This window comes from Xiphophorus couchianus, chromosome 2, assembly GCF_001444195.1.
Source record: "Xiphophorus couchianus chromosome 2, X_couchianus-1.0, whole genome shotgun sequence".
In the NCBI taxonomy this organism is placed as follows: Eukaryota; Metazoa; Chordata; class Actinopteri; order Cyprinodontiformes; family Poeciliidae; genus Xiphophorus; species Xiphophorus couchianus.
In genome coordinates this window covers 2588317-2611211 of record NC_040229.1, presented here as the reverse complement: position 1 = coordinate 2611211, position 22895 = coordinate 2588317, and the positions used below count along the sequence as shown (strand labels likewise).

Here is a 22895-nt window from a genome sequence, read left to right as displayed (position 1 = left end):
ATGCAGAAAAATGTTGTTGGATGAGCTGATGCTAAAGGATGCTAACTGATCTTTACTGGAGATGCACCGATTGACGTTTCCTGCTGCTGCCGATTTCCAATGTTTTTCTTTTTTACATGTTTTTTTGGCAGATTTTAAATCTGATCAATTATTTTTATTTTCTAAGAATTAAAAGTATAAAAAATGAGAAAAAAATTTGCCGCAGGTTCTTTAATAAAAGAAGCAGAAATAAAAACTTGATTTTTAAATATTATGTATTTTCCAGGCACATGGCGGCCATTTTATAGCAAAATCAAGTAACTATGTTAATAACTTCAGTTAGGGTTAGGCGTTTTAACAGCTGAATGGTTGCCATGGTGATTAGAGGACTAATCAAACATGCATTAAAGAAAGAAAGCAACACTCCGAGTTTGTTTTAAACAAGAAAACATAAAAACACGGAAAGATCAAAAATAATTTTTCTTTTATAGGGGCGGTGTCATGTAAACATTATCACACGAATAGTGAAATTTTATGCCGTTTGGAAGCTTTATTTTTTTAATTTAGGTGACTTTGTGCTGAAAATCGTCCCGACTCCAATCTGGTCGGTGCATCTCCAATCTATTTTAAATAAATGAACGTTTCACTTTCTGGATGTTTGTCGTGTTTTTCAGTTTGGCAACTTGAACTAAGAGCTACAGCAGGAAAACCTGCCAACTTTTACACATCACTGATGCCTTTTAGTCCAGAAACGTTTTCCTTCCAGAGGCACATATGATGATGTCAGCATCTTCTTGTTTGAGGTCTTTGCATGAATGAAGCAAATGGAAAACAAACGGCAGGTTGATGCGCATGAGGTTTTCTACATATTCATATAAAAACGACAGGAAGCTCAGAGGAGCTTCCAGCTGTTGCTACTCTAATCCCTCTTTAATAAAAGAGAAACATTTCTTTGATTCGCAAAGTTTCTGTAAAAAAGGATTCGGTAACGTTTCATCTGACGGGCCGAGCGCAGCTGTGAGGAAACGCCGTCATAAACACGATAAACAACAGTAGCATGAAGGAGTCTGCAGAAATGTTTACGGCTGTTAATAAATGTCATTCAGTTAATAATGACACTTTTAATGGACTTTTAATTCAACTTTTGGTGCAACTTTGGACTAAAAGTGTCATAATTTACAGAATAATGCAAAGTTTACACTTTAAATGAACTTTTAGTGCAACTTTAACAGTGTCATCATTTTCTGAATGACAAACATAAAGACTCCTTCATGTTAATGTCGGCTGTTTTGTCTCTTGCTCGCCCTGCAGTTAAAGAGTTACCGATTATTCTGGTTGGATTGTTTTTTAGTTTGGTGGAAATGGGGAGCAAAGCGGAGCCGCCATCATGGCGGCGGCGGGATCTGAACGCCCAGCAGCTCGTAGGCGAAGATGTTCCAGAAGATGGCGAAGAGGAGGAAGGTGATGAAGGAGAAGACGATGACCCACCAGGAGCATTGCTTCTGCAGGCTCTCCTCGTAGCTGCGCAGGATGAGCAGCCCCATGCTGATGCCCACCACCGCGCCCGACAGGTGGGCCATGAAGCTGGGCTGCGGCCCCGACGACGGCACCGGCGGCGAGAAGCGCAGCCAGACGGCGCGGCCCACCTCCGAACTCACTGCAGGCGAAACCCAGAGATTAGTGGTGCTGCGGGCCAGACACTGAAAAACACTAAATATCAACAAGTAGTTTAATCTGGTTTACAGAGGAAACGTCTCAGCAAACTGGAGACAAGAAAAACTTATTTAAAATTGATAAGAAAAATCTTCTAGTTTAATTATACGTGAAATAATCTGCTGGATTATTTCTATCAAAGTAAAAGAAACATTGAAAGGAGCTCATATAACAATACAAAAAATAAAGTCGTAATATTACAAGATAAAATCATAACAGAATAAAGATGAAAGTTGTAAATTGAATAGAAAAGTAATTTTAATAAGAAAAAGTTTCAATAGTTATGAAGCTCTGCAGTTTCAACTCAGCTAACTTTCCCTGCGTCTTATTAAAATCAACTTTCTAGTTTAAATGTCACTACAAAACCCTGCTACTGATAATAATGAGAGATTTAGATTAATTAGATGGTGAAAAGATGAATTAGTTCTTTATTTGCAGAACTGAAACCAAAGCAGGACTGCAAAATACATGCTCAACTTTCCTCGTTTTATTTTTAGAAATTATTTTCATAAAATTACAAATTAATTCTGCTGATATACGTCATAATATGGCCCTTATTCTGGTCATATTCTGGTATTATCACGACTTTATTGAGGTAAAATAACAACTTTATTATTTTTTTATTACAACTGTGAAAAACGAACCATGAAAAAAAATTTTCTTGGAATTTTACAACGTTCTACTACTTTTATTACATCTTTGTTCTGCTGATGTTTTGTCTTTATTCTCATAATTTCATATTTTTTCCTGGATCAAAGACATTTCTGAGGAGATCAAAGGATTTCAAGTCTTTATTTGAACAGATTTTCTTCTTTTATTCCAGGTTTTTAAGTACTGAAAACTATATTTTACAGTGAATTTAATGCGTTACAGTTCAGATGTTTCTTTTTCCAGCTGAAGACGGATTTAAAAGCGTCTTTCTTCAGTTTGATGCTCCGGTTTCACCAGACGTCTCTCTGGCTCAACACAGCAAACGGAGCCATGATTCAGTTTCAGCGTCAGACTTTGTTTTGGACGATCCGCCGGCTGTTTGTTCCAGCCGGGCTCGGGAGCGGCCGGACAGATGGAGGGAACATATTGCTGAGCAGCGCTAGCCGCTAGCCGCTATCATTACCACATTCCTTCACATCAATGCTGCCTCATGCTTTCTGGGTCCAGTGAGTTTTCAAGGTTTATTGCAGGAATGTTTTCCACCTGTGGGCGTCTGGACGGTCAGAAACTTTACATTTAGCACTGCTAGCTACGCTAGCTAAGCTACGCTAGCTAAGCTAGCTGGAGGAGCAAAGCAGCTTCATCACTTTGAATGGCGGCCAATCAGAAAGATGAGAATTGCAGTGTTGTATAGTAACGAAGTAAAAATACTTCACTACTTTACTTAAGTATATTTTGGAGTACTTCATACTTTCCTCAAGTATGAAAATTTTTGATGACTTTCACTTTTACTTCACTATATTTCCGAACTTAATTGCGTACTTTTACTCCGATACATTTTCAATGTGTGGTTTAGTTACTCGTTACAAAAAAGCGAGAGAGAGAAACAAAGTGTTTTGACCCCACCTACTGATTAGCAAGTAGCAAGTAGGCTACCGAACAAAGTCCGTAGCCTGCTTGCCTGGGCTTGTTCATCACCACCAATAGGATACACCTGTTTCGCTTCTCCCATTAAACACAAAGCAAGTCTCGCAATCAGCAGCAGCCACATGGAGGAGGAGACGGAGACCAACGACTGCAACTACGTCGGACACGGCTCCAGGGGAACCACCAGCTGGTGATAAGAGCCCATGGCCTTATTTAAACACAATATACTCTTTCGTGGGTGTTAAAGATTCGTCATACCGCATGCAGTTTATGTTATTCCTGCCCGAAGATGTGGAAATTCTATCTTACAAAAACTCCCCGTCCAACTTGAAGAAACACATCGAGGTAACTTCTTATGAAATGGTTATAATCCTCCTGTTTCAGTAACTATAGCTTGGTCACTAGGCACTACTGTATTGTGAAACGTTGACCATAAATGAACTTTGTTTGGCATCGTTTCAGTTCCATACATGGTGTATTTAGCTTAGGCCTAATGTTGACTGTAGCAGGCTACCTAGACTCCTCTGTTCAAGGGGGGACAGAAGCCATAGCGATAGCAATTTAGACTAAATGTAACGAATATAGGAAAGGCATGCAAGTTCAAAACCAGGTTTACAGATGCCAATAAGCTGCATTTCCCTCCCAATTCTTTTTTTCTTTTGCATAATGACCAGTTGTGTGCACCACCTACTGACTGTAGCATTGACTGATTCACTGATTTGTGAAGTAGAGTAATCGTAACAGCTCTTTTTCTTCATGTTGGCCGCATTTTCTGTACTATTTATTTTTCTCATTTTCAGCACTGACCTTACTTGAAGGGAAAACTTAAGGCTTACAAAAACTTAGTATTTTCTGTCCTGGAGGGTTTACTAAGAAGCTGGTTCAGTTGTAAAGCAGGTTAAGTTAACCTTGTGCTATAGGTAAAGCACCTAATTTTCTTAACTAAATGATGCCTGCAGGTATATCTATTAGCAGGTTTAATTTTGCCTGCACTTGGTTGGGTACATTATTTTAAGTGTATTTGACAAGTTTACCAAAATATAAAAAATGTCATTCAAACTGCATTTGCTTTGTTTTACTTTTTACTTGTACTTTTCATTACATTACTTGAGTACATCCATTTTTACAGTAATTTCCATACTTAAGTACAAGAAGTTTCAGATACTTTAAGACTTTTACTCAAGTAACATTTCAGTCAGTGACTTGGACTTTTACCAAAGTCATATTTTGGAGAGGTACTTATACTTTTACTTGACTCTGAGATTTCAGTACTTTATACAACACTGGAGAATTGAAAAATTGCAAATTTGCTAGAAAACTATTTTCCAGAAAAATTTTCAAAAGTCAAAAATTTTTTATTTTGCAAGCTGAGAATTTTCCATGTTTTAAAATTTCCAAGATTAATCTTAAAATTTCTGTTTTTCTAGAAGTTTTATGAGATTAATCTCAGAATCTCCTCTTTCTTTTCAGCAAATTTGCATATCAACATTCGTCAGTTTTACTAGCCCACTTTTGACTTTTCAAACTCAAAATTTTATGTTTTTCTCTTAAATATTTCTGAGCTGTTTCTAGAAAATTTGCAACTTTTAAATGTCCTTGTTTTTTTCTAGAAAACTGACTTAGTTTCCCATAATTATTATTTTCAGTTAAATTCTGACGTACTAATTTACTTTGTAAACTTCCAGCGGAATAAAGTTCAACATCTGTTCTGAAGTTTTGGTTATCGACTGTTTGGTGTTTTTATCGTGAGTGTAGGAAACGTACTGCAGACCAGCGCCAGGATCATGCGGAGCAGTTTGTACGGACAGCGCATCCCGGCCCAGTTCTGCAACACAAAGCAGAAAAAAAAACAAGTCAGTGCAGAAATATGACAAAAAACGAACATCAGACATATTAGAGCATAAACATCTGAGAGAGAGGAGGAGGCAGTGAAAGCAGCGATTACTGGTTCCAGTCATTAGGACTGTGACCATTGAGAGGAAAATGTGGGATAAATAACGGCTGCGGCGTCAGAGGAGCCAGCCGTTTTAAAACCGTTATGTCAGAGGATGAATAACTGCAGCGACTCTTCCTGAAGTCCAACGCAGAGCGACTGCGACCGGCCGCCGGCGTTTCTACGCTCTCGCACCGCGGCTGGAAGACAAAGACGGCCAGGCACATGGGGGGCAGAGGGGGCCCGAGCCCCTGCAGCTGCAAAGGTCTCTGCATGGCCCTGAAGACGTCCTCATGCAAAATGTAAAGACAAACGTTTGATTTAAGCCGCAGATGAACCTGAACTGATTTATTGTCCAGTCTCTAAATAATAATATCTTCATTTATCGCAATAATTTTTGCGAGTTTATCGTCCAGTAAAATTTGTAATTGTGACATAAACAGACGGATTGACGGCTCTAAGAAAAGTTTATTTAATCAGAGTCGTGGTTTCATACGAACGTTTTCTGGCCTGGAGGCTCGTTTACAAACTCAGTCCTTGGTTGGACTTAAAAACTAAAGACGCTCCTTCCACCTGAAGTTATGAACAGATAACAATGACAAGATGTTGTTCTCTATTATCTGACGACCTTCTCACACCAAACCCTGGCGATGACCTCACCGACATCGCTGCGATCTGATTGGCTGAAAAAACTGCAGAAACAGGATGTGGGTCGGTTGGTTGGTCGGCGTTTCTGCTCTGAAAAGTCGCTTTTCAGACCTAACAAAGCTGCTGCTGCTGATGATGATGGTGATGATGGCTGTTACCATGACGACGTTGGCCAGATGCGCGGAGCAGAGAGCGTAGACGCCCCCGGATCCCCCGACCACCGGAGCACGCATGTCTGTGATGGACACCGTCAGCGAGCCTGAAGGACAGAGAGCAGAGGGAGAAACGAGGGAATCAGAAAACGACAAGAGAGAGAGAGAGAGGAGAGGAAAAGAGGGAGAGAGAGAGAGAGGAGGGGAAGAGAGAGAGAGAGAGAGGAGGAAGAGAGAGAGAGAGAGGAAGAGAGAGAGAGAGAGGAAGAGAGAGAGAGAGAGAGAGAGAGGAGGAAGAGAGAGAGAGAGAGGAAGAGAGAGAGAGAGAGAGGAGGAAGAGAGAAAGAGAGAGGAAGAGAGAGAGAGAGAGAGGAGGAAGAGCTGCATTTTTCTGCGGTGAGGGACAAAAACAATGGCAGTCAGATAACGAGTCGAGTCACCTTCCTCCAAGTGCTTTCACTCTGAGTTTTCACTACATCAGCTGATCTTCACATGCAGTTATGAAGACACACACACCCACACACACGCACACACACACACACACACACACACACACACAGAGCAGATAATCTGAGGAAAACAGAAGCTAAATGAAGAATATTTCCTGCCAAACCAGAGGAAGTGATGAGATTAAAATCCACTCGGTTGGACGGAAAACGTTTTGTTCAGCTAATTTAGGAAACGCAGATACGGAAGTACGAGCAGCTCAAATGTTTACTGATGATGAGCAACACGATGAAGATTATTACACACTTTTATTTAAATATTTGTTTCTTCTACTTTCACTTTCATTCAAAACTTTTCTTACGACAACATGTAACATGTTCACTGTAAATAAACAAACTAAACCTGGATTGGAGAGACTGATCAGTGTGGAAAGATGTTCAATTATTTATTATTTAATCTTAAGAAGAATTTACTGAATGCAGATAAAACTATTTATTAACATTTTTACTGTTGATGGGATTTTATCAACACTTTCTGGCATGAGCAGCTCAAATTTGTATTTTTTAAATAACAGATCCTTAAATTTTCTTAACAGCTTCTAAAACCTGCAAACCGAACCTACACTGCAAAAACACAAAATCTTACCTAGTATTTTGGTTTAGTTTCTAGTGAAAATATCTTATTACACTTGAAATAAGACAAAACTAACTTTTCAGTAGGATATAGATTTTAAATAAATAACTCCTTAATATTGATGAAAAATACTAGATCCAATGCAGATTATTTCACTTAGAAATTAGGAAAAATGTCTTGTTATAAGTGAAATAATCCGCCAGTAGAACTAGAACTGGGTTGCTAGGCGACGGGCTGGGCTTGGCCGGGTTGCTAGGCGACGGGCTGGGCTTGGCCGGGTTGCTAGGCGACGGGCTGGGCTTGGCCGGGTTGCTAGGCGACGGGCTGGGCTTGGCAGATAACGCGTTAGTGGAACTAAAACTATTTCATCAATATTAAGGAGTTATTGAGCTCCAGTTTCTTGTTGAAATGTTATTTGTAAGTCAGTTGGTCTGATTTCAAGTATTCTAAGGTATTTGTACTAAAAACCAGAGAATAATACTTGCTAAGACTTTGTGTTTTTGCAGTGTACTCCTGTATCCCAGACCGCCTTGAGGCTACAGGGCAGCTTCATGTTTTCTCTTCTGCGCGATAGCATGCAGGATCTGCTTGACGGCTGAAGGGATGACCACCAGTCAGTGGTCATAATCTTACGCCTGATTGTTTTCTTTGATTGTCATTATTCTGTAATTCCTGGTGGGAGACATTAATATGCTAAGAGGTTAGTTTCTCAGCCAATACATCATTCAGGACAGTATGTGTTTGTTTATTTATTCGGGTGCCAACAGAAACAACCACAAACATCGAGACTTATTTTAGAAAAAAATCTAATTACTGCCATAAGGAAAACAGATAATTTGCCTCGACTCTCATTCCATGAGGAGAAGAAACCTGCAGCTCAACCACTGAGGATGTTTCCCTCCGAGCTTTAGCTTCCTGTTCGCTCCAGCGTTGCATTAATCAAGCGGCCCTGCGCTGGAGATGCGCTGCCGTCAGCATTCTGCAGTCACGGCGCCGTCTCCGCTGACTAATAAACCGAGGAAACGCCGGACCAGATTTATTTACTAAGCACAAATTAGAAGAGGAGGAAACTGTTAGAGTGAGCTTATGAGGATTTGTGACACTGTCTGCGCTAACGCCATCAGATCCTGCAGCTAACGCAGACAGAGACGCTTTCTGCATCGCCATACTTTACAAAACCACTGCAAAGATATTTTATTTAAGCAATTTTATTCAAAAAGTCAAACTAATGCAGATTAATTACAGAGTGATTGTTTATGTGCTTTAATGATTATTGCTTACTTCGTTTTTGATATATTTATTAATATTTAACACTTCGGATGGAGTAGCTTGTGAATAAATAAGCTATTTCAACCTGGGGATGCAGTTAATTTCTTACAGTGTAACTTCACAAACAGCGCTCTATATGAACAAACGTTTGTTTTTCCTCAACACAACTGCCGACCTAGAAAAGCTCGTTTTCTAGTGATGACTACAAATTATATTAAAACCACGACAAAAATGAGAAATCAGCGCAGGCATTCTGGGACTGGAGGTAAAACCGACTCTGTTAGACATCACTGCCAAACTGAGGGATAAAATTATCATTTTCCACAAACAAAATCCTCAGAAAAACTGTTTATATTTTTACCGTCTCATGATGACAAAGCAGATTTATGATGTTGAGGAAATCACATCAAAACCAGCAACTAAAACTAGTGAAGAAATACAAACATTTAGCATTTATAGCCAATTTTCAATCTACATATTTACAAATTTGTGTTTTATTGTGAATGTTTGACCTGCTGTAGCGTTGAGCCAGTGAATCAGAAATGATTTATCTGTTTGGACATTACAGAAGAGCCATAGCTTGTGTGTCTGAGCTAAACATTAGCAAACAACACACAGCAAAGCCATTTTCTCACCAACAGCAGATAAAATCAATTGACCTCCACTCAACATGCACTCTGCGCATTTATCAAACCATCTCCATTCATGTAGCAGCAACATGAACACAGGAGAAGAAATCTGAGGAGCTATTTAGACCCATAGAGGACAAAATGAAGATACTTCAGTTCATCTAGAACAAATCAATAAACTAAATAAAACCTGGAGATGTAGGTATTATTGAATAAGCAACACAGCAAAGGGAAAAATAACACAGAAAAACTGTAGAAGAATAACTCAAAACTACTAGTTATTCTTTTTTCTCGCTCTCTGTGTTGGCTACGCTACACTCAGACCTGTTGCCATGGAAACCGGCTGACAACAGCTCCACAAGTGTATCAGGATTCAACACCAAAAACACACAACCGTTTCCCACGCAGAGAACAGAACATTCAGTCCGTTACAGTTTTATGTTTTCAGGCTTGATGTTTATGTTGTGGTTATTAATAAGTGATTGTGGTGGTACATTAGCCTCGCTGCTATTAGCTAAGCTAACACAGAGGTGGTAGATTAGCTACTTTAACCACCTGCTGTTCTGATGAGTGTTGATGTTTAAGTCGCCTTTTTTTCTTAAAACCAGAGTTCAGCAGCACATCTATATGTTAAGGTTGTCATAGTCAAGCTAGCATAACTGAGCTACTTCCAATGTAGCTGTTATAGTGTTGATAATTAGCAGCAAAGCTCTGCGTCCATTTTTCTTTTATAGCTCACGTATACATTTAAGAGTTGATTAAACAAATAAAAAAAACTGCCACACTGCAGAGATTTCATTATTTTCTTTTTTATATGATAAAATAAATGACTTAAAACATGCAAATAAATGAATATGTTCTTTTTATAAATAAAAAAATAACATTTTATTGCCTATGTATTAAAATAAGGTATATTTTTAAAATTTTAAACACAAAATGTTTATATTTTTTGTACAGTTTTGGTTTAATTACGGTTTTGAATGTGTTATTTTTTGAGTCTATGCACTCCAGTTATTGATTAATCGATCACTAAATTTGTTTCTGATTATGTAAATAATCAAATAATCACGACTGAAAGGACTAATAATTTCAGCTCTAGTAAAAATAGACGCATTTATATCATTTTTTCTGCTTTCCTGAGTTTATATCATTACCACACACATTTTCTTAAAGAACATTTATAGATATCTATTTATTACAATTCATATAATCCTTATTAAAAAGGCTGCAGAACTTTGGCAACAGGAAACTAAAATAAAGCACTGAGCGTCAACCGGAAAGCAGGAGATTTGACGTTCAATAACTCCTCTAATTTGTTGCTAAGGGGCCTTCACGCTTGATTACAGACCTTTCCTTCCGACTCATTGTGAAGTCATGAGCTCTTGTTGAGACGACAACGCTTCCTCTTTCAAGTATAAACTGGGTGACAAACATCAGATAATTCAAAGCGAAAGTTTTACCCCAGATCTAAGCCGCGTCACATTAAAGACGGTGGAACAGAAACTGACAGGCAGGAGGGGAAAGATGAGCGGAAAAAGCCCAGATATCACATCCAGGATATTTCCAGAAGTTTCTTTTGCTCTTCAGAAAGATTCAGTTTGTCAAAAGCGTGAAAAAAGGCAGACGCCCGGCGGCTGTCGCTGGGTTACGAGGAAAAACATCATGTTTTAGCACCTGTTTGATGTCCTGAGACAGACAAACACTGAAGGAGTTTACGACCACAAGGCTCTGCCTGTCACCATCACAACTGCTGCTGGACGATAAATCGGCCCAGAAGTTATAGCAATAAACGATAATATTGTTGTTTTGAGACCATTTTGCTATGATATAACAACAATAATGGTATAGTAATAAAGCAAGAACACATTCTCAAAGATCAATAAATGTTAAATTATATTTAATTCATATTAAATATCCAAAATAAATAAACAAAAACAAGAAGAGCAATAAGTGAAAAGCCTAGTTGAGACCAAAACACCAGACTGAAAACTTTTATCATCCAGAGAGAAAAAAAACGCTAAATCATACAAATGAAAATTATTGAGCTTGTTTTAATTTATCATGCGATTAATTGATTTATTACTTACTGTGACTGGCCTAGCTGAAAACCGTAAGATCGTAAAAGCGCTTTATGTCAGTTGATATTAGTAACTGATTCATTTTTTGTGTTAAATATGATAAATTCTGCCAAACTGATAGCCTGGCCGGTTTTATCCAGTTTTCTCTCCTAGCCGTTGTTTTTCATTTTTTAGCAGCTGTAAACCTTACGGTGCGTTCGATGTATGCTTGTCAGAAAAAGGAGAAAGGAACGCAGTGCGTTGCTACTAATCACTACGACATCCACATAACAAGGTGAGGAAAAAGTTTTAATTTAAAAAACAGCGAGGAAGCAGGAAGTAGGTCAGATATGCTAGCTTGACTATGACAACCTAAACATGGGGATGTGCTGTGGAATTCAGTGTTTTGGTTCAGTTAACAAAAAGGCGACCTAAACAGCAACTCTGACAGATCATCAATAGAGCAGGTGTTTAAATGAGCTAATCAACCACCGCTGTGTTAGCTTAGCTAATAGCAGCTAGCTAATCTGCCACAGTGATCACTTATTAATAATTGCAACATAAACATCAAGCCTGGAAACATGAAACTGTAACGGACTGCATGTTCTGTTCTTTGTGTGGGAAATGTTTGTGTGTTTTTTGGTGTTGAATCCTGAAACATTTGTGAGGCTGTTACAGCCGGTTGCTATGACAACGAGTCTGCATGTAGCGTAGCCGACACAGAGAGCGAGAAAACAGAATACCAGTGGTTCCGAGTCGTTCTATAAGGGTTTTTCTGCATTATTGATTTTTTCCCCTTTGTTGTGGCGCACAGCACTAAATAGTAACAGCTGCATCTCCAGGTTTTATTTTGTTAACGTTCTTGTTCTACCGCGGCGACGCAGCTACGGATGGAGCATCTGATGATGCCAGGAGGATTCTTCATTAGGTCAAGAAAACTAAGAACAAACCTGACCATCCTCTTCATGAGACCAAGTGTCTTTAGTCAGAGGCTTCTTCAAATTCACTGTAATACAGACTGCTACAGGAAAACCTTCCTGCCATTTCCTGTCTACAATAACTTAGAAGATTTTGAATTAATGAGTTAAAGCAGGATTTCATTTCCCTTTGGGATCAATAAAATATTTTTATTTTTATATTTTGAAAATAATCGTCTTTTTGCCCGTTGTGCGCAGGAGCAAGATTTTGTTGTAAACAATAACATGCAGAGGATCTATAACACCGTCTAGTAAAACAGGCTTTTTAAGAACAACCAGAATTTGGATCATCGTAAATAAACATAAAGGATGTTATTAAACCTTTAGGGATGAAATCATAACAGATAAAGACAAATAAACAACCTTCTGTTTCGTCTTTCATGTGCTGCTGCAGAAAAGTGGAAAACTAAACAATCGAGATTCATTTTCGCCCACAAGGAGAGAAACTCTGAGTCGAATTGTTCCCTGAACACAAGCCGCGCTCCTCATCCTCGCTGCGCTGCAGAGCTATGAAGGACCGCTGAGTGGATGCCAAATGATCAAGGACAAGGAGCGCGCTCTACAGCGGCGACGCTGAAAACTAATTACACAACCGTTCCTTCTGTCAGCACAGAGTCAAGGACGCAGCGGCCAGACTCGCTCCGCGTCCGCAGCTAACGCACAGAGAGAAACGGCTTCAGGCTCGTCTTTTTCCACACAGACATTCACCTTCATCCTCATGAATACAAACTTTTCACGTTATTTAAAGAATCTTAATAAAAAACGTATATTCTCTTGGCTTTAAAGCACTTCCTGCTGGAGGGAGCTTCAGGAAAAGTTACAGCAATAACTTGAAAGCCATGTTGACCTACAAAAATAACAAGCAACGTGCCGACGTGAAAGTCTTCATGAATAAAAACATGAGCGAGTCACGGCCGATTTAAGGAGGGAGGAAGGAAAAATCAAACGTAATCCAAAGTGATGGGTAATTTATAACGTCCATTAGCAGAGAGGAGGTTGGATTTGGAAAACAAAGCAAAGCTGCAGATGCAGCATATGTTCAGAAAATCCAACTTTTGTTTTTAGTCATTCATGCTACTAATGAAATTAAATGCAACTGTAATCAGACTTCTTTATTTTTTTAAAATAAATTGTTCTATTTTTATTCACCAATTAGTGTATATAAAACAGGCATTAACGACTAACAAAACGAGGTTTCGGTCTACAAAATAAATAAATAGAGAAGAGAATAAATAACATCAACCAAAATAAAGTAAACAAAACACAAAATAAGGAAGTTTATATTAAAATGGATACGCTCAGGACAAAAAACAATGAGATTGTTTAACAAATATGACAAATAAGTGCAAATAAGACCTTTATTATCATTTACTTGTTCTCTAATATTCCATAATTAAATGAAGGTCGCAGATAATTTGGGCAAAAGTGGAAAAGAAAAGAAAAGAAAAGTATAAGTATGTGGCCCCTCGACTGAATTTGTGCGGCCCCCAAACTGTAGTTTTGCTGTTTTCAGGGAAAATTACAGCATTTCAACATAAACTGAACGGAGTCCAGGAGAACTCTGCCGTCACCTAGCAACCCCAGTCAAGCCCTACCCGTCACCTAGCAACCCCAGTCAAGTCTAACCCATCACCTAGCAACCCCAGTCAAGCCCTACCCGTCACCTAGCAACCCCAGTCAAGCCCTACCCATCACCTAGCAACCCCAGTCAAGCCTAACCCGTCACCTAGCAACACACGCGGAGCAAAATAAAGGAGTCAATTTCTGCCAAAAACAATGTAAATGTTGAGATTAATTTCAGACGTTTTCAAGAGAAAAGTTGAAAATTTTCTAGAAAAAAAAACTTGGAACTTTCTCAGTTTGAAAAGTCAAAAAATTTGCTAGAAAAGAAAAGAAATTTGAGGTTAATATTAGAAATTTTCTAGAAAAACTTAAAAATGTAAAAGTTTCAAAATTTGAACATTTTCAACTTTTCAAAATTGAGTTTCAAAAGTCAAAAATTTCTAATATTTTCTAGAAAATGTCTGAGATTAATCTCCAAACCTCTGAATTTTCTGGCAGAAAGTCGGTCCTTTTTGTCCATCTACAATAGTTGTAGTGTGCAGCCATTTTCATGTGCAAGTCTAAACGTTGAGTTGGGGGCGTGGCCAACAGCAGCTTATTTAAAGTGACAGACGCCCTAAAAAAGCTCACTCTGAAAGGAGCCCAGAATAAACCAACATCTCATTATGTGAGAATAATTTTGTATAAGAAATGTAATGAACATGTTTGCATAGGCAGCGTAGTTTAGTAGGTTTAAGCAGCAAAAAGCAGTTTGATCGTCTAAAAATGTAAGCAGTTCTTTTGTTTTATTTTTTACCAGTAATCCAATCCCAACGAAACCAGTAAACATCAGTGGAGCACGGAGGAAGAAACAAGAGTGTAAACAATAATAACCACAAAATAAAGTAGGTCACTACAGATACCCTGCAGTCTGGTTTAACCCTCACAAACAGAGCCGAGGAAAACAAGCAGCCGTTTGTGTTCAGCTTCCTGAGGAGAGAAAATACATAATCCACCGCAAAATATTACAATATGTCTGTTTTCACTGTTCGCCTGACAAACCTGGCAGGGAAAAACAAATGCAGTAGCATGATTAGAGAGTGAACATGTAGAATAATGCAGCCTCTGTTGTGGCCAGCATCACGAGTCACATGATCAACAGCCGGATGTTACTACTGCTGGAAACAACAAAGAAGACAACAGGAAGTGGTAAGAGGATGATGTTTTTTAATCATTTATTACGTGAAAAAAAATGATTCACGTCTGATTTTAACTGCATTTCTTATTGAATAGAAACACTTTAAGTGTGAGATTGTTTTTCTGACATCAGCGGAATATTGACAAAGTTTTGCACACATTTGTGACAAAAACACATCGACTGATGCATTCTGGGAATGTTGACTCACCAAACGAAAACAGGCTGAACACAAAAACAGCAAACAAAGTCACTTAAATTAAAAAAAATAAAGCTTTCAAACACTACAATGTTTCATTAATCATGAGATCATTTCTCTCTTAAAGGGGCAGTATTTGGTAAAATTTACTTTTTTTATCTTTCCATCGTGATAAAATGTTTTTCCCTTATCAAAAACAAACTTCATTATTTCATGTTTGAGAAATCTTTCAATCTCCATGGCAACCATTTAGCCGTTAAAACATCTGGATGGACCTAGCCCCGCCTTCTCCTCCCCCACTCAGCTCCTTCAGACTAGCCAGCAGCAATTAGCAAACAGCTGCTGAGCTCGTTATAGAAACTGCTGCTCAGAGCAATGCTGGTAAAAACGTTAAAGGGTTAATAGAGGAGCCATGTTGAGATGACTTCCTGGAGGCAGAGCTACAAAGAGAGCAGGAGTTCTTAAAGAGACATGCTCATTTTTATAACAGCTGAAGGTAACAGTTGCTTTCTTGTGCTATAAAATGGCTCTATGTGCCCGGTAAACACAGTACCGCCCCTTTAATTGGACCATCGAAGCTCGTTGATGTCAGTATGCCAGAATGAAACTCACCGGCCAGAACTCCTGCCATGTAGAGCAAACTTATCCGTAAGATCCCGTGAACCATCTCTAAGGGAACGCCGATCATCAGCTGCAGCAGAGCGTTAAATCCCAGCTGCTCCAAACTGAGGAGAGGAAAAGTTTCATTTGGTCTCATCAGCAGCAGCCACAGCCAAAAACAGACGGTCAGCAGGACGAAGGAGGAGCAGCTCAACATACCCAACATGCATGAACATGTAGCTGAAGAAGCGCCAGACTTGTGTGCGGTGGCCGGGATGGTAGACCAGCGGACTCTTCATGAAGTCCAGCTGGTACGTCTGCAGGACCCACTTATTGAGCATGATGCCGTAGCACATGAACACGATTATCTGCAACACAACACACACCATGACCACGATAGAAAGACGATCAGGCGTCCTGCCAAATGAAAACTCATTGTACTTTCTGAGACGTTTTGGTCTTTTTCTGTATTCCTCAGCTAGAATTGAGGCAATTACCGCTGCAGGAAAAAAAAGATACATCTGGTTCAGCTCCATTAATTTCTTTTCATAGGATAATGGCTTATTGTCTCCGTGAATTAAAATGGATGTGAACAGTTATTATCAGACTCTCGCTGTCATTACAGCCATTCAGAGGGGACTGAAGACGACTCGGCTTTCTGATGAGTTCAGGGAAACCAGGAAGTTTTGTTGGTTATTTTCCCTGGAAAACTATTCAGACGGTGCAACAGACGACTGAACCAGGCTAAGAAAAAAACTAAATCATGATAGTAGAGTCATATTATGAGAAAAAAAATATTACAAGAGAAAAGTCGAAATAATACAAGAAACTCACTGTACAAGAATGAACTAAAAGTCATGACATTATGAGATGCAATAAGAGAAAAAAGTCAATAATACAAATAATAATACAAACGTATGATAAAAAGTAATATGAGAATAAAGTTGCAATAATACAAGAATAAAATTGTATGACAAAAAGTGAGGATCAGTGCCTCCAAATCCGAGGCCATGGTCTTGAGCCGGAAAAGGGTAGAGTGCCTTCTCCGGGTCAGGGGGGGTGTCCTGCCCCAAGTGGAGGAGTTCAAGTATCTCGGGATCTTGTTCACGAATGGGGGAAGAAGGGAGCGGGAGATCGACAGGCGGATTGGTGCAGCGTCTGCCGTTAAGTGGGCGCTGTACCGGTCCGTCGTGGTGAAGAGAGAGCTGAGCCAAAAAGCGAAGCTGTCGATTTACCGGTCTATCTACGTCCCCACCCTCATCTATGGTCATGAGCTTTGGGTCATGACCGAAAGAACGAGATCGCGGATACAAGCGGCCGAAATGGGTTTTCTCCGTAGGGTGTCTGGACTCTCCCTTAGAGAGAAGCTCAGTCATCCGGGAGGGACTCAGAGTAGAGCCACTGCTCCTTCACATCGAGAGGAGCCAGTTGAGGTGGCTTGGGCATCTGGTCAGGATGCCTCCTGGACGCCTCCCTGGTGAGGTGTTCTGGGCACGTCCCACCGGGAGGAGGCCCCGGGGAAGACCCAGGACACGCTGGAGGGACTATGTCTCTCGGCTGGCCTGGGAACGCCTCGGGATTCCCCCGGAAGAGCTGGAAGAAGGAAGTCTGGGCCTCCCTTCTGAAGCTGCTACCCCCACGACCCGACCTCGGATAAAGCGGAAGAAGATGGATGGATGGACAAAAAGTATGAGAACCAAGTCGTACAACAAAAGTTTATATAAGAATAAAATCGCAATAATACGAGATAAAAAGATGAAACGTTACGAGAATAAAGTTGTGCGACAAATAGTCCTAATATGAGAATAAAGTTTTAAAAGATTTTATGGGAAATCAAACAAGAAGACCCTAAAAATTAAACTAAGGATTGTTGAGCCACTTTGGAAGTGAAATTATTTTCTTTAGCAGGAATTTGAAACGACTGAAGAAAATCTGACTTTACTTTGAAGAAAGAAACTAGACGAGCCGCTTTACTCTCATTAAAACTATTATTCTCTGGTAATATTGTGTCTTTATTGTCATAATATTATGACTTTATTCTTGTAATGTAAAAAAAATAACTGGCTCTAATGCGCCGTCATAACGCGACAGATTCCAAGTATTTTTTATTTCCCCAAACGAATCCATCCTTTAATGCATCTTTGGTGACGATCCGACATCAGAGGCTGAATTTCCTGCATGAGTTTTTCCTGAGGAGGATTTCAGCTTAAAGCAGCAGCGGCTCAATGTGAGCGCCATCAAAGGCAGGAAATCTCCTCAAACAGGCGTCCTGAGAGCAGCTCAGAAAAACAGGATTATTGTTTTAGAAAACGTGTCAAACTCAAGGTCCGCGGGCCAAAACCAGCCCGCAGTAGAGTTCTGTGTGGCCCAAAGAACCTTGAAAATAACCACTGTATGCTTAAATAATATTTTATCAATCAAATGAAAGCAGTTTTCAACAGAAGAGGATTAGGGGCACAGAAAGATAATCTTAATTTTTCTTAGAAATGAGACTTTTTCCCCAGAATTCCAATATTTTCCTCAAAATTCTGATTTTTTTTCTCTGGATTTTGAGTTTTTCTTTGAATTCTGACATTTGATCTCAGCAGATTAAAGCCAGAATCTTTTTTTCCCCCCAGAATATATATGAAAACTTCTTCCGTAGTATTCATATGTATTCTGCCAAATTTCAGGTGAAATGAGGTTCAGTATCATTTAGCTTTAAGAAGTATTCACCAAGTGCAGAGTTTAAAACTGTTCATTCCAGTTTTAGAGGTTTGTTTTTGGGTTTTATCAAGACATTCTACCACAACCGGCCCTTTAAGAACGGCTTGACACGCCCCAAAGTAAAAATGAGTTTGACTTCCTGGTTTATTCGTAGCGCTGACAGAGGGAGTCTCACCTGGACGATGGTGACGACGGCAATGAAGACGGGCGGAGGACAGAGGCGGTTTTGGTGGAAGTACCAGCGCCGGTCCGTCTCACATGGCAGGATCTCGTAGGCCACATAGCGGACGAAGCGTTTGTACAGTCCGAGGCCCGTCTCGTCCAGCAGGATTTCCCTCTGCAGGGTGCGGCGGCCGTTAGCGATGGCGCGCCGGAAACTGCTGGAGCGCTTGCTGCTCATCTGAGGGACAGAAGAAAAACAGTTACCTGTTTATAACCCGACACATGACCCGACATGATTCTGGTCCAACTCTTTCAATTAAAAATGGAAACCATCAGTCCGCTTTACTCCAACTCCGGTTCGGTTGGTGAGGTGTGAACGCTAATCAAACTCTGGTCCTCCAGACCTTGGTCTGCGTTCGGTTGAAGTGAACTCTGGATCGGTTTGAATGTGAACGCCAAGCGGACCACAGACCGCTCCAAAAGCAGGAAGTGGACTACAGCGCAGGGCATTCTGGGTAAATACAACCAGAACTAACATGCTAGCCCAGCGCTAGCAGAAGAACTGGCTTGTGGATTTTAGCTAAAGACAAAAGGTAAAAAGGTTTTCATGTCGTTTTCTTCACTAGTTGTGATTCCATTGAGCTTATAACTCCGCAAATTGGTCAATATTTGATCCAAATGAAATGATTTATATAAGGGCTGGACAATAAATCAATAATGTATATCGCTGTAGGCAAGATTAATATCAGAAGATAAAACATCTGAGAGACTATTGAATATATGGAATAATCCAGGTTGGTGGAATCAACCAACTCTCATTACTCGGTTGCCTAGCAACGACCTGCTGAGTAACTGGAGCAGCAGCAGTTTCAAGTTTCCCCACTTTGTCTCATAGCTGCTAAAAAAATGAAAAACAACACAGGAAGTGACACGCCACCAGTTTGGTTGTATTTCAGATATTTAAAACAAAAACTAATCAATGATTATTGATCAACTCATATGAAACGCTTCTTTCCTGATACGTTTTTTAGCCATATGGTTTACACAAAATTATTTACACAAAACTAAATCACTAAGGAAATTATTCAGAAAGATTAACCAGAAAGTTAAAAAATATATTCTGTCAGCTCTAGTTTCTGATAATAAAAAAAGAAAGAAATGCTGACTGAGCAGATTTACAAAAACAAAACAAAAAAAACTTTTATATCAACATTTTATTAATTCTGGAGCAAAAACCTTGAGGGTCAAACAGAAACTTTTATAAATTTTCTATTTATTAAACCAAGGAAGGAAATAAGTTCAGCTTTTCCTCATATTTCAGCATCAAATGAAATATTAATATCAAAGTTATGTTACTGATTTAATTTAGCTGCAAGAGACTCGACAAAACTGCTGCTGAATATTCATGAAGAGAAATGGATTAAAAATACATAAGTGTCTTTTGATTGAGATGAAATGAATGAAGCTGGCAGCCAGCAGCAGCGATTCACTGGAAACGGCTGCTAAAGGCTTTTTACGCCACTGAAAGGTGCTTTTTGTTTACAGGAACGTTTTCCAAGGTTTGGGATAAAGTGTGAGAGTTCTTATGTTCACAGAGTGCAGGTCTGCTGTAGAGCACATGTACCAAACTCAAGGCGCACGGGCCAAATCTGGCCCACCATAAAGACTTAATGTGGCCCATCAAAAAAAATAATAATAAAAAAAAAATGGACCTTGAAAATAACTGTTGTATGCTTAAATAATATTTTATCAGTCAAATGAAAGCAGTTTTCAACAGAAGAGGATTGGGACCACAGAAGAAAAAGAATCAGGTTTTTCTTTTAGAATTTAGCAGAATTATTCTGACTCCAATCTTCTGCAATCAAAACTCAGAATTCTGGGGGAAATCAATTCTAAGAAAAAATTCAGAATTTGAGAAAAGTCAGAATTCTGAGAAAAATTAAAAAATTCAGAGAAAAAAATTCAGAATTCTAAAAAAAATTCTCAGAAATTTGATTTTTCACCTATTAAATATACTATCAAAACCAGAATTTTCCTTTACATGGCAGTAATCTCCTTCCATAGTTTTCATATGCTAACTGCTAAATTACACCAATGTAAAATGATGTTCAGTATTATTTAAATTTAAGAAGTACTCATCAAGTAATTTGAATTTTATTGGCTTGTTTTTGGGTTTTATCAACATTTTACCGCAACCGGCCCTTTAAGGACTTTCATAATCTCAATACGGCCCAAATTAAGAATGACTGACATGAGAGCTATAGAGGCTTAGGATGAAAACCGTCCTAACGCCGCGGTGGATTCACACACTGACATTTCCTTTCAGCCGAGTTACAAAATGCAGGTTCTGTCAGCACAGCGGGGATCCTTTCAACGGCTGACAACTTCAGCTGAACAATGCGGCTCACAGGAAGCTGACGAAGCAACCACCTTTACGTCTCGCTGAGAAAAACTGACGAGTTGGGAGAAAGGAGGCAGGAGGAGAGGTGGAACAACAACCTGGAGAGGAACGGCGGGTCAGAATCGGTACCGTTAACGAGGCACCGGAGGACAGAAACGTGGAATGAATGAGCAAAAACTCAACAGAGTAGAAGATAAACGTTACAGCAGAACTGGAAAGTATTCACCAGGCTTCCTTCTCCCACATTTCATATTTCAGCAAGAGTCGGGACTTAGAGTTCATTTCAATTAATTAGTTAGATAAATATTAACATTTAAAAACTGAACCCTGTTTTTCTATACAAAATATTTAGTTTGGAATTAAACGTTTAGTTTATAAACTAAATATTTACCTTGCTAACTAAATATTGAGCTTCAAACTACATATTTAGCTAGATCAGAGCAACATTTTTATTTTGAAACTTGCTCAGTAAACATTTGTTTTCTAAACAAAATATTGAGTTCCAAATGAAATATTTAGCTTGCTAATTGATATATTCAGGTTCAAACTGTGAAATATATATATAAATTTATAACATGATGAAAATATGACTTTTTTCTCTTATGACAGGATAAATATCCCAAATTATTGCCGTTAATTTTTCACTCTGTGATGCATCAACCCTTTTCTCCTTTAACTTAAAATCTTGAAGCAGGAAGTGTTTGTTTTGCTGCGCCTCCTGTCTCCTCTGCGTTTATTCGCCGTAGGTTTGGCTGGGTGACAGCAACCTGCTGCTCCCTCCCATTCATGTTGCCTCTGTGAAGATTTGTTCCCTGCAGACACGGCTTAGCATAGCTGTCACTCCGCCTCGCCGTGTTCGACGTGCGCCGCCGCCTCTAAAGCGAGCATTAGCGGCCTTTTGAAGTGACAACAGGAGAGAGACGGCGAACAGAACGCGAGGCGGCCCCGAACCTCCGGCGGCTTCAGCGCACAAACATCTGCACTGAGAATAAACACGCAGCATCAGAAAAATGCTGCTGGAGAAATACTGGAGGTTCCCTGATGAGGAATAATTCATGTTGAGGCTATAAACACGATGTCTGTAGGGGCAGCGTTCTGTAAAATCTGTTGTCTTTTTTGGTCTTTCCATTATGTTTCATGTGTTACTTTGATTCTTTCATGCATGTTGGAGAAATCCTTAATCTCCATGGCAACCATTCAGCTGTTAAAACGCCTGGGTGGACCTAGCCCCGCCTTCATGGCGCAGCTCCTCCCCCATTCAGCTCCTTCAGACTAGCCAGCAACAATTAGCAACCAGCTGGTGAAACTGCTGAGCTTGTTATAGGAGCTGCTGCTCAGATCAAAGCTGGCAAAAACGTTAAAGGGTTAATAGAGGAGCCATGTTGGGATGACTTCCTGGAGGCGGAGCTTCAGAAAGAGCAGGAGTTTTAAAGAGACAGAGACCCAATTTCACAGCATTAAATGGGAAAGTAAGATTTTTATTAAGTCATATTTCATATATACAGCATTTTTATAACAACCGAAGTTATCAGTTGCTTGATTGTGCTAAAAAATTGCACAAAAAAATTTTGTGCCTGGAAAACACAAAACTCCTGCAGCTTTGCTACCAACTGAACTTTTGGCTCAATCGTCTCTACATAGATTTTCTCTGTCATGTTGAGGAAAAATGATTATTTTTAGTGCTTAATACAGTTAATCTTACGGCATGTGTAAAAGGTATATTGAACACTCTTATTTTGAACAAATTTCTTAATTTTGAACAGGTTTGTGTTAAGGATTTAAAGTTAAACCAGATGGGCAAGCATTCAGACCACAGGAGGCCGTAAAATTATCATCTTCTCAAGGGCACTATTACTTGAGCCTGGGGGAGATAACGGGAGAGACTTCGGATTTCACAGGCATCTGTGAAATCTTATCTCATGTTTCTCTGTACCCAAAATGACCGTAGAACCACAGGGGGTCAGGACGCAGCTGTTGGCTCTTTTGTTTTACCAGAGAGCAAATGGCCTTTGATCTTTGGCGTAAATTAGGGGGAGTTTCTAAGTTTCTCTGAGTGTCCAAGGTAGCTTCCAGTT

General features: G+C 39.5%; 1 protein-coding gene across 1 annotated transcript in view; it reads right to left on the bottom strand.

The window, feature by feature from the left end:
• Positions 1-213: 213 nt before the first annotated feature.
• Positions 214-22895, bottom strand: part of rhbdl1 (rhomboid, veinlet-like 1 (Drosophila)) — a 35758-nt gene continuing 13076 nt past the window's right edge. Inside the window, exons 3-8 of the mRNA XM_028004110.1 lie at positions 18433-18657; positions 15771-15919; positions 15564-15676; positions 6010-6110; positions 5035-5095; positions 214-1636 (exon numbers count right to left, since the gene is read on the bottom strand). Coding sequence (XP_027859911.1) covers positions 1365-1636; positions 5035-5095; positions 6010-6110; positions 15564-15676; positions 15771-15919; positions 18433-18657 — 921 coding nt within the window. The 3' untranslated portion in view covers positions 214-1364. The remainder of the gene's footprint in view (positions 1637-5034; positions 5096-6009; positions 6111-15563; positions 15677-15770; positions 15920-18432; positions 18658-22895) is intronic.